The following is a 12,195-nucleotide window of genomic DNA, read 5'->3' as shown; positions in this document are numbered from 1 at the left end:
ATTTATGTATCTTTAAATTAAAAAGTAAGTTTTAACCTGATATTAATTAATTAATAATAAAGGAATATTGATTTTCTCCAGCCCTATGATTTCGGACACGCGTTAACTCCACCAACCGGGGAAGAGGGGCATTAGCGTCTTTTCACCTCAACTGTCTCCGACAGCCTGCGCGCGAATGTCACCTTTCCATCGCCATATATTAATTCTCCGAGATGCAACGAAAACCACAGCCTCCGAATTTTGATTCATTTGAGTAAAAATAAAAAGTAACAATGATTTGATTAATTAATAAAATGCGAACATCGCAAACAAAATGATATCCATAATGATGATAAATAATGAATAATTATTTAATTAATTAACTTTAATTTAATCTAATATTTCTCTGCATCAGCATCATGTTCGGGTCATTGTCTGCTCTATGATCTTGCTTTACTCACTCACTCACTCCCAAACTCATACTTTAATCAAACCCTAAGTTAACACTCTCACTCTCTGCCATTGTTTTCTTCTTCATGCTCATCTTTCACCGTTAGATCTCTCAAGATCAGTGTTTTATTGCAATGTGAGTGAGTCAACTCGTTGCAATTAGCGTGTGTGTTAATCATCAAACTTTTTGGATTTCACTCTTTTTCTGCTTTTTTGGTACGATCTTATGCTTTGATTCTTTGCTTCGCCTTCGTCATTACTTAACTGTTTGGTTGTGTCTATTTTCAGCTTCACGTGCTTCTGTTTTTTGTTCCTTTTTGTTTGGAGTAGATGTGAGCTGGAGCTTGTTACTCGGATCAGTGTCACATTGGTAAAGTTTGTTTCTTTAACTGATTTACTCAAATGTGGTGTTTCTATTTTCAGCTTCAGATATGGAACTAACCTTCTTTCTTTGTTTTTTCAGTCTAACTCAACTGTGTCATTATTTGGATTGTGAAACAGATCTCGTGGATGTGAAGTATTGGAGTTGGCACAATGAGGTTGTTGGAGTTTGGGTGTCTGGTTGCAGTTCTATGTGGTCTTCTTGTGTCTGTGAAAGCTGAGATTTACATCGTAACTGTTGAAGGTGAACCTGTTATTAGTTATGGAGGTGGAATTGATGGTTTTGAAGCTACTGCTGTTGAATCTGATGAGAAGATTGATACCAATAGGTAGGTACTTGCAATTACATTTCCTATGAATTTTCCACTTTTTGTTTTTTCCAATGACATGTAAATATGTTTTGAGGAGGCTAATTAATATGATGAATTCTCCTTGGTGAAATTAACCTTCCAAATCTAAATTATATGGAGAGTTTAGATAATTATTATTTATATGTAACTCGTGAACAATTTATTTGCAGCTGATGCTCTCTCTTATCTTTAAGGAAAGTAATACAATAATCACCTAGCACTCTGTTATGAACCAAGATCAATTATGTTTTTAATGAATTTGTTTCCAATGCTATTTTCTCCTCTAGTATGTGATGAACCAATAATATTATAAACTTCTTCCAGTGAATTGGTTACTTCATATGCTCACCATCTTGAGAAAAAACATGATATGCTTCTGGGGATGCTGTTTGAACCTGGGACGTACAAGAAACTCTATAGCTATCGGCATCTGATAAATGGGTTTGCTGTTCATATTTCCCCAGAACAGGTGAAGTCTTGTCTTATCTTTTTACTAATGTAAGTCAAAAGTAAGATATTTTAAATTTGTTTCCTCACTCTAATTTCCTTGTTTTTTCCCTGGATATTAGTAGGCAGAAACTCTAAGACATGCACCTGGAGTGAAATCTGTTGAGAGGGACTGGAAAGTGAAGAGACTCACAACACATACGCCGCAGTTTCTTGGGCTTCCAACTGGAGTGTGGCCAACAGGAGGTGGCTTTGACCGGGCCGGAGAAGACATTGTGATTGGATTTGTGGATTCAGGGATCTATCCTCACCATCCAAGCTTTGCAACTCATAACACAGAACCATATGAGCCAGTTCCAAAGTACAGAGGAAAATGTGAAATTGATCCAGATACTAAAAAAAACTACTGTAACGGGAAGATTGTTGGAGCACAACATTTTGCTCAAGCTGCAATAGCTGCCGGGGCATTTAACCCTTCGATGGATCTTGCATCTCCTCTAGATGGAGATGGACATGGAAGGTTAGGCCTTGCTACCTTCTTTAAAATTACTAACTTGTTTCCTTGGAATCCCTCCGACCTTACCATGCCTACAGCATGCATTGAAAGAGAACATAATGTGTCATTTCCAGCTTATGAGCAAATCATGAAATCAACTTACTGTAGTCCTTCTTGAAGTTGATGGTTTTGTTGTATTAACATTCATGGAGTTGTGCTTAAAGCCATATATTCTTTGATAGCATTTTCTTAACAATTCCTGTGTTTTCCTTGCATCTTAATCTGGCAGTCATACAGCCTCTATAGCTGCTGGAAATAATGGAATTCCTGTGAGGATGCATGGCCACGAATTTGGTAGAGCAAGTGGAATGGCTCCTCGTGCCAGGTGAGGAATAATGCCCCTAACTGATTAAAAATCAGGAACTACACTCCTTCCTGTTTCACTAGAGACTTGGTGTGTTTGTGTTCAGAATTGCTGTGTACAAGGCACTCTACAGATTATTTGGAGGATTTATTGCAGACGTAGTTGCTGCAATCGATCAGGTATATAAGTATTTTCCTCCTTTAATTAAGAAATCTGGATTATTTATTAAGAACTCTATCACATAAGCACTTTTAAAAGGCTGTAAATAAATATAAGATTAAAAGCTTTCATTATTGGATTATCTTGTACTTTTTGTGTTATTCTATCTCAGCATTCCTAATTAAAAAGTTTGGAGAGTCAACAGGCTGTATACGATGGAGTGGATATACTCAGCCTTTCAGTTGGACCGAACAGTCCTCCAGCAGCCACCAAAACCACATTTTTGAACCCTTTTGATGCTACACTTCTTGGAGCTGTGAAAGCTGGTGTATTTGTTGCACAGGCTGCTGGAAATGGTGGTCCTTTTCCTAAAACAATGGTTTCATATAGCCCATGGATAGCCTCTGTAGCAGCTGCAATTGATGATCGTAGATACAAAAACCATTTGACCCTTGGAAATGGAAAAGTCTTAGCTGGAATTGGGTTATCACGTAAGTTCTCTATGCTTCTCTGCTTATCTGATCACACTAACTTGTATTGTTGTGTACCACACAAGAATACAAAACCAAAAGAAATAGTATATACATTATCATTGTAAGTAGATTTTACAGGCAAAGTTGTATCAAACTAGTTACCATAATATATATCTTCTGGAGATTTATGATCAATATATACATTTTTCACAATTTGCAAAATCATGCACAAAGTGCTATGAAATGTTAGCAAGTAGGGATTTCCTGATTTAGCTATGAATTATATGTTGCTTGCAAAGTAAATTCTTTAGTTCCCCCTCAAGTGTTTAGGCCACTTCAATATTATAGCTGCTAACACCCCAAAGCATAATTACATGGCTGTAAACAGTTCTCTTGTTGGTAGTTAGTTTCCCTTATACTCTCACTAGTTAATCACTACTCAATCTGTCACCTGTATTGGCTTGTGCAGCTGCTACACATTTAAACGAATCGTACACATTGGTTGCTGCAAATGATGTGCTGCTAGATTCTTCAGTGATGAAGTTCAGCCCCACAGATTGCCAGAGACCAGAACTTCTAAACAAGAGACTGATAGAGGGCAAAATTCTTCTCTGTGGATACTCTTTCAACTTCATTTCTGGTTCAGCATCAATAAAGAAAGTCTCAGAAACAGCAAAGGCCCTTGGTGCAGTTGGATTTGTTCTTTGTGTTGAAAACGTTTCCCCAGAAACAAGATTTGACCCAGTTCCTGTTGGCCTTCCTGGGATTGTTATCGTAGATGTCAGAAACTCAAAGGTCCCCCTATATTTAGTTCTCCTTGTTCCACTTTTTAATCAGCAATTTCGGTTTTGTTTTGATCACCAAGTATACCTCATTGATAATGTGATTTGCTATTTGCAACTTTCAGGAACTTGTTGATTATTATAATATTTCTACACCAAGAGATTGGACCGGACGAGTTAAGAGTTTCACAGGGAAAGGTAAAATTGGAGATGGTTTGATGCCTATCCTCCATAAATCTGCACCACAGGTAGCTTTATTCTCGGCTCGAGGACCGAATATAAAGGACTTCAGCTTCCAAGAGGCAGATCTCCTCAAACCAGATATATTAGCTCCCGGTTCATTGATTTGGGCTGCTTGGAGTCCAAATGGTACCGATGAGCCAAATTATGTTGGTAAGTATGGATGAAAATCAAGAGAAAAACTAAATTTAAATGATTTTATTTCTTTAAGCACTTTTTGTGGTTTGAGCAGGTGAGGGATTTGCCATGATATCCGGAACTAGTATGTCTGCGCCGCATATAGCTGGCATTGCTGCTCTTATAAAGCAGAAGCATCCACATTGGAGCCCTGCTGCCATTAAATCAGCCTTGATGACGACAACATCGACATTAGATAGAGCAGGGAATCCTCTTCTAGCTCAACAAGCTTCTGAAACAGGAACTACAAAGCTTGTTAAAGCTACTCCATTTGATTATGGAAGTGGACATGTTGATCCAAGAGCTGCATTGGACCCTGGGCTGATCTTTGATGCAGGTTTGATTTCTTCTTCTGTAAGTTAACTAATTTCTTTTGCTTTTAGAGCAAGGAGGAAAGCTAAAACAATGTTAAATGCTTCATCAATTTGGCTGTTCATATTCATTTTGCAGGATATGAGGATTATCTAGGCTTTTTGTGCACAACACCAGGCATTGATGTTCATGAGATAAGGAACTACACTCACACACCATGTAACAAAACAATGGGCAAACCATCAAACTTAAACACCCCATCAATAACAATTTCCCATCTTGTGAGAACTCAAACCGTCACTCGAACTGTCACGAATGTTGCCGAGGAAGAAACCTACGTGATCACAGCCAGAATGGATCCGGCTGTTGCCATTGATGTCAACCCTCCTGCAATGACCGTCAGAGCAGGCGCATCGCGCAAGTTCTCCGTGACGCTCACCGTTCGAAGAGTGACCGGAACCTATAGTTTCGGAGAGGTTCTAATGAAAGGTAGCAGAGGTCACAAAGTAAGGATCCCAGTTCTGGCAAATGGATACCCTCGATAGCTTGGTTCCATCATCAAGGAAAAGCAATGTTTGTAATATTCTTTATAACTTGTGGGGAATAAGGTGTGGTGCTATATTTATTCTTCTACATATAACATAATATCATGTAATATTTAATAGATGTAAAGGGTAAGAAGGGGTGAGGGGGGTGGCTCCTAGTTTCTTCCACATATAAAGTTTTGCTTATATATCATTGTCTAGTGATTTGTTGCAATGCTTCTTGATGATTCCCCCATAGTTTCTTACTTGCTGCAGAATAATAAAGTATCAAATGAGGTATAAATGGCTATTCCTAACATGAAAACCTCTTCCAAAGTTTATAGTGAGTTAAAGTGATGGTTGTTGAAATCCATGGCAACTAAGCCAAAAACAGCACTAGGAATTTGTAGTTCACATGTAATTTATAGAAGTCTGTAATAAAATGAACATAATCTTGCTTAACACTCAATCAACATCCAATAATCTGTTATGAAGTGTTCACTGTTTTACTGAAGAATTTTGAGGTTAACCAGCTAAAACTGCTTAAAAATCCACTATTTATTTGATGAGAATTGAAATTGTAATGTGAAAGCCATCCACGTGAAAAGATACTATTAAAAAGCAAATCACTTGTTTTTTTTAATCAAGACAAATTACCTTTTATACTATTAAAAATAGAATTTAATTTTAATGTACTATCAATATAAATTTTTTTTTTATGTACAATCAATTACGTATTTAAATAATTAATTTTTTAATTTTGTTACTTAAAAATTCGTTAAAATTCATGAATATGATATAATTATTATGTAAAATTCTTGGCGTGTATTAAAATTAAACTCTTAAAAAGAATTTAAAAGTATGAATCCACGCTTAGGTAGGTAGAAGCTATACTTTTTTTTTTTTAATCAAAGATATGAGACTCGAACCCGCAACCTCTTAATTGAGTATGGAGAGACTATACCATTTGAGCTATTACTCATTGGCAGGTAGAAGCTATACTTATAGTATAAGAAAAATTTTAAATGTATCGGAAATACCGGTATTCTAATTATTTTAACCGTTGATTTCAATTAATATATATTATATATATTTTTTATAATTCAGATCAACAATTAAAACAACTGAAACACCGATGTTCTCGATACACTTAAAACTCTTCCTATAATATAAAATAGTGGAGCTTTAATCTCACACTTCAGTTTCTGTCTCAATTTGGTGACAGAACAGAACAGAACAAACCTGCTTCTTCTCCTTGTTCTCCTCCTTAGCTTCTCCAATAATTTTGAGATGGTATGTCCTCTTCCTTTCTTTCAGTTTCCATGTCTCTTAACTTATGCATACATGTTTACGTATATCAGATTTGGATCAGAATAAGTTATGTGAATGAATTAGTGGCGGTTTTCACTTTTCCGGCAGTCAGCTAATCAACAAGGTTGTTTTCCTTTTGAAATTCGATTATTGCTAATGATGATGAGTTGTATAACTTTGTATTTCAATGTATGATTAATTAGTTAAAGAAAAAGCATAGAAAGCAACTTTTAGTTAGTCAACTTTAGAGTTTAGAATTTATGATTTAGGGTATAGGATGAAGCGTTTATAATTTAAAATCTAGAATTTAAGAGAAAATATGATTACTTAGTATTACTGTTAATTAAACAAAAATATAATGTAGTGCACGATGGACACGTGCAACTGCAAGCTTAGTTGTTTAATTAATGATTAATGCAATATAATATAATATATATGTGTTAGTTCAGTGAAAGGCACACCTACAATGTAAAACTTGTTTAGTTTAATCTCCATTCTCCAATTAACCATTTTCACTTCATGTTTAAATAATATTGTTGAAGAATGTAAGTAATTCTATAAGGTCAAACTTTGATTTCATGGAATTTACTTTTGTTATCTAACATAATCTAATTATAAATATGGTATAGCAAGTGTAACATGTCTGCAGTTTGTGAAACTGCAGAATCCATATTTGTTGAGAACTATGAATAGGTAACATTTGTAGTGGTGGGGATGCAGGTTGCAGAACAGAAGGACACAAAAGTTGTTCTGACTAAGCCATTCTCATTAGGAAGTGGATCAGTTTCAGACCCAGCTTATGGAGCCCCTAATCTCCTAAAACATGTCTTAACCCTTCTTAAAAATGTGAGGCTAGGATCAGATCTCACAAAATTCCAGGCAAGTTCTCTCATGCATTTTTACTTTAACTAAAAAACAATGCATATTGTGTTTCTGTAATTGTTAACAACTAACACTGTCTCAAGATGATAGTATTTCTATCTTTCTCTTGCATCTTACAATTTTCACTGCTTGCCATGTTTCTTTTGGTGATTTTGGCAACTTACATTTGGCACTGTAAACAACACTTAAGTGTAATTGTGTCACATGTTGGCTTGTGTATAATGCAGCTGCCACCTATGTTTAATATCCCAAAGTCTCAACTTCAGTGCTATGGTGAATCAGTGTATAGCACAGGTTTGGATATGCTGAGCAGATGCAACAGTGGGGAGAGTCCTCTGGAGAGGTTCACCTCTGTGGTGGCATGGAGCATATCCACCACACGCCCTTCTCCTTTTGGGATTGCACCCTATAATCCTATTCTTGGAGAGACTCACCATGTCTCAAAAGGAAATCTTCATGTCCTACTAGAGCAGGTACATTGCATTTATCTCTCCTCGAGTTTGGCTATATTGCACACTACTTTTCTGAGATTTAGATCGTATGACAGTTGAAAATCGTTAGATTGTAATTTAGTCAAGCATGTCAAATCATCTGACGATTTTCAACTATTAACTTTACATTAAGACAATTGCTTGTGTGAGTCTCTAGTCTCCACCTTGTATGACGCTACACTCTATTAGGTCTAACAAATGAAGGAATGTTGTGTGTATTATTACTGAAAATCTTAGAGAAGATCGATGTATAATCTGCTGAGCTTATCTTTAATTAATGAGAAGTTTAGATATGGTAGGATTCTTACATTTCCATCTCTTTTAAGGTTTCACACAACCCTCCTGTATCAGCCCTCCATGCAACAGATGAGAAGGAAAACATTGAAATGATATGGTGCCAGCAATCCGTTCCAAGGTTTCGTGGTAATCTTATTCCCTTTCAATTTTCTAGGAACATATCTAAAATCTGCAGAAGCTCATTATCAGAAATATGTAGTGAGTAAAATTTCATAATCTGAATGTAGCAGTTAATTAATCAGAAATGTTCTCAAACTAACTATGCAGGTACATCAGTTGAAGCTCAAGTTCTTGGTAAAAGGCAGCTGAAGCTCCTAAACCATGGTGAAACATATGAAATGAATTCTCCTAATCTTTTCATTAGAATTCTTCCGGTTCCTGGTGTTGATTGGGTCGGCAATGTTAACATAAAGTGCCTAGAGAATGGCCTAGTGGCTAAGTTATCTTACAGATCAAGTTTATTTGGTGGACATGGTAGATACATCAGAGGCCAAATCCTTGATTCTTCATCAACAAAAGTTTTGTATGAAGTTCATGGTCATTGGGATAGGTATATTTTTTTTTCTTAATGTCACAAACTTGGTTTGATTTTTCTGTACTTATGCTAAATTTCAGTACTATGCAGTATTGTACAAGTGAAGGATACTAATAATGGGAAGGAGAGAGAGATATATAATGCAAAAGAAGTCATTTCAGGGCTCCAAGCTCCTATTGTCAAAGATGCTAAGGTAATTAACTTCTATTCTAAAGATATATTAGCATATTATTATTTTAATGATGAATGTACTCACAAGTCAGAAAATGATGTTTCTTTCTCTTTGAACATTTTCAAACTCACGTGCTGACATATCAAGACAATTAAAATGAAAATAGGCAACTTCTATTTTAAATATTCAGCATACATTTGAAGTTGGACTGGTAGCTGCATGTATAGTCTGTCACAGAAACACCAAACAACTCAGTGTTAGAGATTTAGGTGTACATATCATGGTGTCTTGAATGTGACATGAGATGTTTGTGCTGTGTTGATCTATCAGAGTGTGTGGCCAACAGAATCAGGAGTTGTTTGGGGTGAATTGAGCCAAGCAATTCTAAACAAAGAGTGGGAGAAAGCAAGGGAAGCAAAACAAGCTGTGGAAGAAAGACAGAGGAACATGTCCAGAGAAAGAGAGACACAAGGATTGTACACTTGGACTCCTAAGAACTTTGTGGTGTCTTACAGTAAAGAAGCTGGTTGGGAATGTTCACCAATTCATAAATTGGTCCCTCCTGCTCCCATCATAGCACAATAATTATTCTCCTTCATTATATGTATTATCATATGATATCATTTTTTTTTAAATTATACTGTGATATCTTTAATTAGCCAAAATTCCATATGATAGCTCAAAATTTGAAGATGTCTTTAGTTTTTGCTCAAACACCAAAAATGAATTATTAAAATATACAAAGATGAAAGTGGGGCATCTTTGTTAATTAGCAGTATATGTTAGCTGCAAAATTACAAACTACAAATGGAATATAACTTTGATATTGTCAAATTTCATCAACAACTAACCGAGTTGTTTTGTTGCAAAATGGAACAATTCTGCCTGATATGTATATATTATGCATGTTTATCAAATAAAAAAAATTGAATAATAATTTAAAACACCATAATTTCTCATTGAGTTCATCATGTTCAACAAGACATTATTGAACTCATCAAGCAGCTAGCAGGATAAACAATAACAGCAGCAGCATCATACTACTCCTTCAATTCCATATTGATATTAGTTTTGAAATGTTTTATTACATTCATAAATCAATACATTTGTAAGACTCTAAGACATTAACCAATATATTGGTAGCAAATACATTGATTTATGAATGTATTAAAAAATGTCAAAATGATTACAAGGAATATATAGAAAGAGTGAACAAGGAAATTTATAGTATTATATATCATGACATGTACTTTATGCACCTCTTCCTATCTGGTTGTCTTGATCCATTAATCTCTTGCAGAAACAAATCATTCTCTTGCAAATCAGATTCACTTCTCCATGTAAAAGATGATATCAGAGAACCATTCTCTTGCAAATCTGATTCACTTCTCTTTGTAAATGATTTCTCCTTTATAGTGTCCAAGATAGGCTTCCATGGCTGCTGCATCACCCTATAAACACTCCCTTTTTCTTCACCCATCACCCCAACAACACTATTTGAAGGAGAAGAAGTAATAATAGGATTCCAAACCTGTGTTTGGCAAGACAAAAAACCATCTTTCATGGACTTATGATTATTATTATTATTATTATTACTATAATCCAAACATGGTCTTGTTCTGGCAATTGCATTGAGCCTCTTAGCAAGTGAAGCCAAGTCAACAGGGGAAACATCAGCATGAAGAATTGAATATGGAAGCATGAAATAAATTTGACCAGGTTGAAGTTGTGCATCTTCCTTCAATGACATTGAAGATGAACAAGAAGATAGAAGCTGAATTGCTGTGCAAACAAAGTACTGCTTTGTGCTGCTGCCTACACCAAAAATAACTTGTCCTGCTGAGATTGGTTCATCAAATTCTTCAACATGTCCATTCAGATGAACCACACGGATGCTCTTGAAATTTGAGGATGATCTTGCTCCACAAGAAAAATAAGCCCCCATTTTTTTTCCTTTCTTCTCTCGGATAAACTGATATGATGAATTGATGATTCTTTAATTTCACAAAAAAGTTCTATTGAGTGTTGAGTTTTATAGTGATGCCTATTCGGCTTACATATGATAGAAAACTATGGAGGCCGTTGACTTTTTAAACTGAAAATATATACTTATCAACATGTTACGTGTATAAAAAATATTAACTATCGAATAAAATACGGTGAAAACTCACGTGCAGTTGTCTTCATGTGAAGTTGATAGTTAAGAATCGTTAGATTACAATTTAACTAAATCTATCAAATTATTTAACCGTTCTTAGTTACTAACTTCACATGAAAATAAATGTACGGGAATCTCTGTCATAAAATATATATTAGTATGTATATAATATTTTTGTAAATTTTGATGCACTGACCATCTACATCGTCGTGCAATCACAACCATTTTTTTGAATAATCATTCATGCGGTTAATATAAAAAGTAATTATTTTTATTAATGTAACGTTATATAATTGGTTGTACGTGTTGCAGTACATCAAAATTAAATTCAAATTTTATACTCAAGGTAAAATTCGGATGAATAATACTAAATGTACAATAATAAAATTAGTTACTGATTTTAGTATGCATTTCATTTTTGGATTTGAATTCTTGATATTATACTCTTTTACCATTTAAATACTATTAAAATTTAAATATGAGGCTTATTTTTAGATATACAAACAGTAGGTTTAGTGTTATTAATTATTTGATATTTTGAATGGACAGATAAAGTGGATAAAATTTTCCTTTTTGGAAAATGAAATGGATGGCTTTTTCTTCTGACTTTGTCAGTGTATGTATATCTACCTCCATGCACCAATCAGTGACACGAAAGGCTACCTTTCTTTTTGTGCAACTTGCATGTCAACATGTGGTTCGTTTTTGACTATGCTATAAATAATATTTTTGTTAGGCTTTATATGATTATTATTATTGTGCATTATTTTATTAATAGAATAAGAAAGCTTAGCTTGTTGCCAAAAGGGAAATGGAGAATAAGCAACGACATGATCTCTAGGTTACTTGTTTAATTTACTAGTGAAGTTGACATCTTATCTTGTTTCATTAATTAATTCTGTTTTATTATACATGTGATAATGTATGTCAAGTTTGAATAGTAGTGTTATTTTAATGATTATATATTCAAGTTTCAAAACAACATAGTACTTTTTTTTCTTTTTTAAATTGGTGGTGTAAATCAATTCGTTCATAAACAAGATTGCGTTTAGCACTTGTTCAAATACAATCAACTAACAGGCATTGGTTTTTTTTTTTCAAATATAAGAGTAAGATTCGAATTCGTAATTTTTAGGTAAATATCTATGTTATTTGAGTTATAAAAATGGTTAACAGACATTAATTTAAATATTTATAATATCACATATTTAATAA

At 34.5% G+C, this 12,195-nt stretch overlaps 3 protein-coding genes across 10 annotated transcripts; 2 read left to right on the top strand and 1 right to left on the bottom strand.

Annotated features, from left to right (window-relative positions):
* LOC107642738 (subtilisin-like protease SBT2.6) lies at window positions 227–5,438 on the top strand. 4 transcript variants are annotated; one of them, XM_016346210.2, is made up of 12 exons: window positions 227–565; window positions 718–799; window positions 931–1,139; window positions 1,485–1,629; window positions 1,733–2,127; window positions 2,393–2,488; window positions 2,574–2,646; window positions 2,832–3,117; window positions 3,569–3,894; window positions 4,007–4,274; window positions 4,354–4,635; window positions 4,749–5,438. In XM_016346210.2, exons 3-12 carry the CDS (start codon window positions 964–966, stop codon window positions 5,153–5,155), a joined length of 2,454 nt encoding a protein of 817 aa, XP_016201696.1. In that variant the 5' UTR covers window positions 227–565; window positions 718–799; window positions 931–963; the 3' UTR covers window positions 5,156–5,438. The 4 variants fall into 4 exon arrangements, with proteins under 4 accessions (XP_016201696.1, XP_016201688.1, XP_020962716.1 ...); XM_016346202.2 differs by having other exon boundaries at window positions 257–565; window positions 893–1,139; window positions 4,749–5,227; XM_021107057.1 differs by having other exon boundaries at window positions 257–645; window positions 893–1,139; window positions 4,749–5,227.
* LOC107642706 (oxysterol-binding protein-related protein 4B) lies at window positions 6,288–9,711 on the top strand. 5 transcript variants are annotated; one of them, XM_021107036.1, is made up of 8 exons: window positions 6,306–6,427; window positions 7,152–7,324; window positions 7,555–7,800; window positions 8,145–8,241; window positions 8,383–8,665; window positions 8,741–8,843; window positions 9,153–9,442; window positions 9,500–9,711. In XM_021107036.1, exons 2-7 carry the CDS (start codon window positions 7,160–7,162, stop codon window positions 9,405–9,407), a joined length of 1,149 nt encoding a protein of 382 aa, XP_020962695.1. In that variant the 5' UTR covers window positions 6,306–6,427; window positions 7,152–7,159; the 3' UTR covers window positions 9,408–9,442; window positions 9,500–9,711. The 5 variants fall into 5 exon arrangements, with proteins under 5 accessions (XP_016201658.1, XP_020962695.1, XP_016201651.1 ...); XM_016346165.2 differs by having other exon boundaries at window positions 9,153–9,433; window positions 9,491–9,656; XM_021107040.1 differs by adding an exon at window positions 6,496–6,569 and having other exon boundaries at window positions 6,346–6,427; window positions 7,166–7,324; window positions 9,153–9,616.
* Window positions 9,735–10,881, bottom strand: LOC107642728. Its single transcript, XM_016346191.2, has one exon. It carries the CDS (start codon window positions 10,765–10,767, stop codon window positions 10,060–10,062), a length of 708 nt encoding a protein of 235 aa, XP_016201677.1. The 5' UTR covers window positions 10,768–10,881; the 3' UTR covers window positions 9,735–10,059.

Source organism: Arachis ipaensis, chromosome B01 (assembly GCF_000816755.2).
Source record: "Arachis ipaensis cultivar K30076 chromosome B01, Araip1.1, whole genome shotgun sequence".
Classification (NCBI taxonomy): domain Eukaryota; kingdom Viridiplantae; phylum Streptophyta; class Magnoliopsida; order Fabales; family Fabaceae; genus Arachis; species Arachis ipaensis.
Note: the sequence above shows the minus strand (reverse complement) of the source record. Positions and strands in the feature narration are given on the sequence as shown.